This window comes from Psammomys obesus, unplaced genomic scaffold (genome assembly GCF_907164565.1).
Source record: "Psammomys obesus unplaced genomic scaffold, mPsaObe1.curated_primary_1811, whole genome shotgun sequence".
Taxonomy (NCBI): domain Eukaryota; kingdom Metazoa; phylum Chordata; class Mammalia; order Rodentia; family Muridae; genus Psammomys; species Psammomys obesus.
In genome coordinates, this window is record NW_026591086.1 from 59,124,604 (window position 1) to 59,128,142 (window position 3,539).

At 50.5% G+C, this 3,539-nt stretch overlaps 1 protein-coding gene across 1 annotated transcript in view; it reads left to right on the forward strand.

Annotated features, from left to right (window-relative positions):
* LOC129678729 (ubiquitin-associated domain-containing protein 2-like) overlaps positions 1-3,539 on the forward strand; it is a 37,195-nt gene that overhangs the window by 20,763 nt on the left and 12,893 nt on the right. Inside the window, exon 3 of the mRNA XM_055609611.1 lies at positions 2,650-2,772. Coding sequence (XP_055465586.1) covers positions 2,650-2,772 — 123 coding nt within the window. The remainder of the gene's footprint in view (positions 1-2,649; positions 2,773-3,539) is intronic.

Below are 3,539 nucleotides of genomic sequence, written 5' to 3' on the forward strand. Positions count from 1 at the left end.
CCCCCCCCCCCCCCCCCCCCCGCACCTCTGTGGCCTTCGGCACCTCCCTCACCTCCATCACCTCCTCAGTTTGTGGAGAGGACACTTCCTCTGTCCTGAAGTCTTTCCACCCCGTGTCAGTGGCCCCCACATGCAGCCCACCACCCCTTCCATCCCATCTGCCCCTGACTGTCCTGCTTGGTTACCCTGCCAAGAAGGTCCGTGTGACGTGGCTCAGCGTTGTGCGCACTGGGTGTTTCCCCAGCATTAAACTGCCAGGTTGGCACAGAATAGAGGGCATCCTGGCCTGGAGGAGTGCGGAGCCGGAGAGTCAGTCCACGGGTGTGCCACTGACAGGAGGAGGCTGAATTGGCACAGTGAGGGTCCCACCCGTGATGGGGACGCCATGGGCTCCCCAGGGGAGAGCGCCTGAGTGCAGGGTGCTCAGAACATGGGGAGCAGCAGGCCGCCCGGCCATGGGGACAGCTGTCTGAGAGCGTTGGCCTGCCGGTGTGGGCTTTAACCTCTGTTTACCCTCTTGCTGCAGAACCAGACAGCATAGAACTGGCACACAGACAGACACAGTGTGCAGCTTGGAGAGCTACCGCTCTTCTCGTTCATCCCTCTTCTAATGTGGAAACTGTGACCTGTGAGATGGCTCCACGGGTACAGGCCACCGAGCCTGACAGCCTGAGTTCACGTCTCCAGAACCCCATGGAAAAGACAAAACAACTCTGTACACTCCCTGACCCCCACATTCATGCAGTTGTGTGTGTGCAAATGCCCACACATGTACACGTACCTAAAATGAAAAGACCTTTAAAACGTTAGGAATTAATGTGTGGTGTTCGTTAGAAACAGTTGTTGCTGCTCATCTCAGAAAAACAACTGTTCATTTGCATAAGAAACTTCATTTAAGAATTACTTTGGCAATTAATAACTAGTATTTTTTAAAATATCTCTTCAAAACACAAACTCTTTCCATCCACCTTTGTGAACTATGTGTTTGCTGCTTTTGAAGAAGCCGGTGTAAAGGAAGTGCTTCCTGTTTGTTCAGGCTCACACCTCACAGTGTGTGAGTGACACACAGCCAGGCACTCCTGGGACTTTCTTTTTAAGTTCTTTCCTGCATCCTGGGGAGAGGGGGAGCTGGTTCCTGCCCTTATCCTGGAGTGTCCCCTCGACAGCTTCCCACTGGAGACTGAGTGCTGGATGTTAGCGTGGGAAGCACACACACACCGATCCTGACAGGAGTAGACTGTGGGAGCAGCCTGGAGAGCTCAGGGTTCCGAGAGCGTCCACAAATGCTGGTGTTGGGCTTTTGACACTGTCTCATTAGCATGAGATCACGGTTTCATTTGCATTTCCCCAGCAGCAGTGACCTTAAGCCTATGTGTCAGGTAGTTGTTGAGTCAAGGCTACTGTAAGTGTTTGTATTACCATTTTTTTATTGTTAGTGTTTTGTATGTGTGTGTGAGTGTGCGTGTGTGTACTTGTCTGTCTGAACAATGTCTGAACAGTGTTGGTTTGGTTTTTTGACAAGAATTTATCTGTGTAGCTCTGGCAGTCCTTGAACTCACTGTGTAGACCAGGCTGACCTTAAACTCACAGAAATCTGCCTGCCTCTGCCCTCTGCCTCTGCCTCTGCCTCTGCCCTCTGCCTCTGCCTCTGCCTCTGCCTCTGCGTTGCTGGGACTAAAGACATGGGCCGCCACCCCTGTCTCATGAACGTTTTTTAAATATAGAGTTTTTATTTTAACTTTGTGGTTTTGTTTTTGTCAGCGACAGCTAAACTTTTAATCAAAGTTCTTACTGGTAATAATTTTTAGCCATTTTTTCATATCTTTCTTTGATAAATCTCTCACAGTGACATGAAAATATCCTCTTCTAAAAGCTTCCCATGCTCTAGCCATTAATCTGTGAAACATTCTTCACCTGTGGTCAGAATCAAAGGTTCAACCTCTTTTTCATAGTTTTGGCCATGTCTTGTGTATTAAATGGCCTGATTTCTCTGTGCCTTGGTTTGCCTCTGATTTCTTGACCTTGCTATTTGGTTGCTGGTTTGCTGGCTGGCCACATCCCAGCTTTCCTCTGCTCTGGATTCACAGATCTGCACATAGCGAAGAACAGGCATTTTTAGAAAGTACCTTGTTGTGCATTTTTCTCCAGATTTGAAGCCAGGAGCGGCTTTCTCTTCCTTCTTTGGCATCCGCAGAGTGAACGCTCAAGAAGTTGCTGATCCTAACTTGTAAAGCTCTTGCCTTCGCTCTCCAGCTTGTCGCTGGACGTGGGCTTTAGCACACCTTGGTCTCCTTGCACTAAAGATGCTCAGGAGTGAATGAATACCAAAGCCAACTTGGCTTTCTTCTTGCTTCCTTTTCCATGTGTGTCTCCACTACACCCTGCAAAGCCTTAACTCCTAAAATGTAGCCGTGGCCCATGTCAGGACAGGGTCCGTGAGGCTGAGGTGGGCTAGGAGGCCTAGTGCGCCTTTGCCGTCTTGGGTCAGTTGCACAAACACTTTGCGCTGCCTGGTTGGGGCCTTTTCTCTCCTGTGCCTATAGCACAGGCTGTCTCATCCCCTGTTGAAGGGGAAGTTTTGGGTTTGAGTCACTTAGCTCCAGCCACTGCAGGCATCTGCTTTCCTGATGGCCTTTGCTCTCTTTGTAGGGAGGAATGATCAACTGGGATCGGCTTTTCCCCCCGTTGCGTCAACGGCGAAACGTCAACTATCAGGATGGCCCTCGGTCTGAACAGCGAGCGGCTCCGCCTCCGGAAGTTTCTGAAGAGCAGGTATGGGGTTACCCGTGCTCAGTGGAGCCCACACTGCAGGCTTAATGTACTGGGCCGGCAAGAAAGAAAAGCTTGATTTGGGAGCTTAGAGGTTGTTGGTTAAGTGCCTGCCAGGCAAGCCTGGGGACCAGAGTTCAATCCCCAGGACCCACGTGAAGCTGCCAACACCGGTAACCCCAGCCTATCCTGGGAAGGCTGTGCTTAGGCAGTCCAGGCTAGCCCAATTAGCCAGACTCCGAGCTCAGCGAAGGATGCTCTTGTCTCAGAGAACAAGATGGCCAGCAAGCGAGGAAGGACCCCAAAGGTTGACCTTTGCAGAGGCATGCAAGTGAGTGAGTACATACAGGTGGTAGTACACACCTAAAACCCAGGTGTATAGGAGGCTGAGGCAGAAGGGTCTTGAGTTCTAGGCACCTTGGGTCACCAAAACAGAATAAAAAAGAAATGAATGAAGTTGGCTTCTTACGAGGTTAAAGAGAGGAGAGGAAGGTTGGAAGAGGGCACACATTCCTGTGGTTTTGACTTTTATGACTCTAAAACACACCTTAAGCTTTTCCTTGGGTTGTCTCCCATGGTGGCTCAAGACTGTGATTCCACTGGGGCTGGGCTGAACGTAGCAGCACGTGTGTGTGTGTGTGTGTGTGTGTGTGTGTGTGTGTGTGTGTGGTGGTGGTGGTGGTGGTGGTGATTGATTCTCTGTGCATGTATGTGTGGTGATTCTGTGTGTGTGTGTGTGTGTGTGTGTGTGTGTGTGGTGGTGGTTCTGT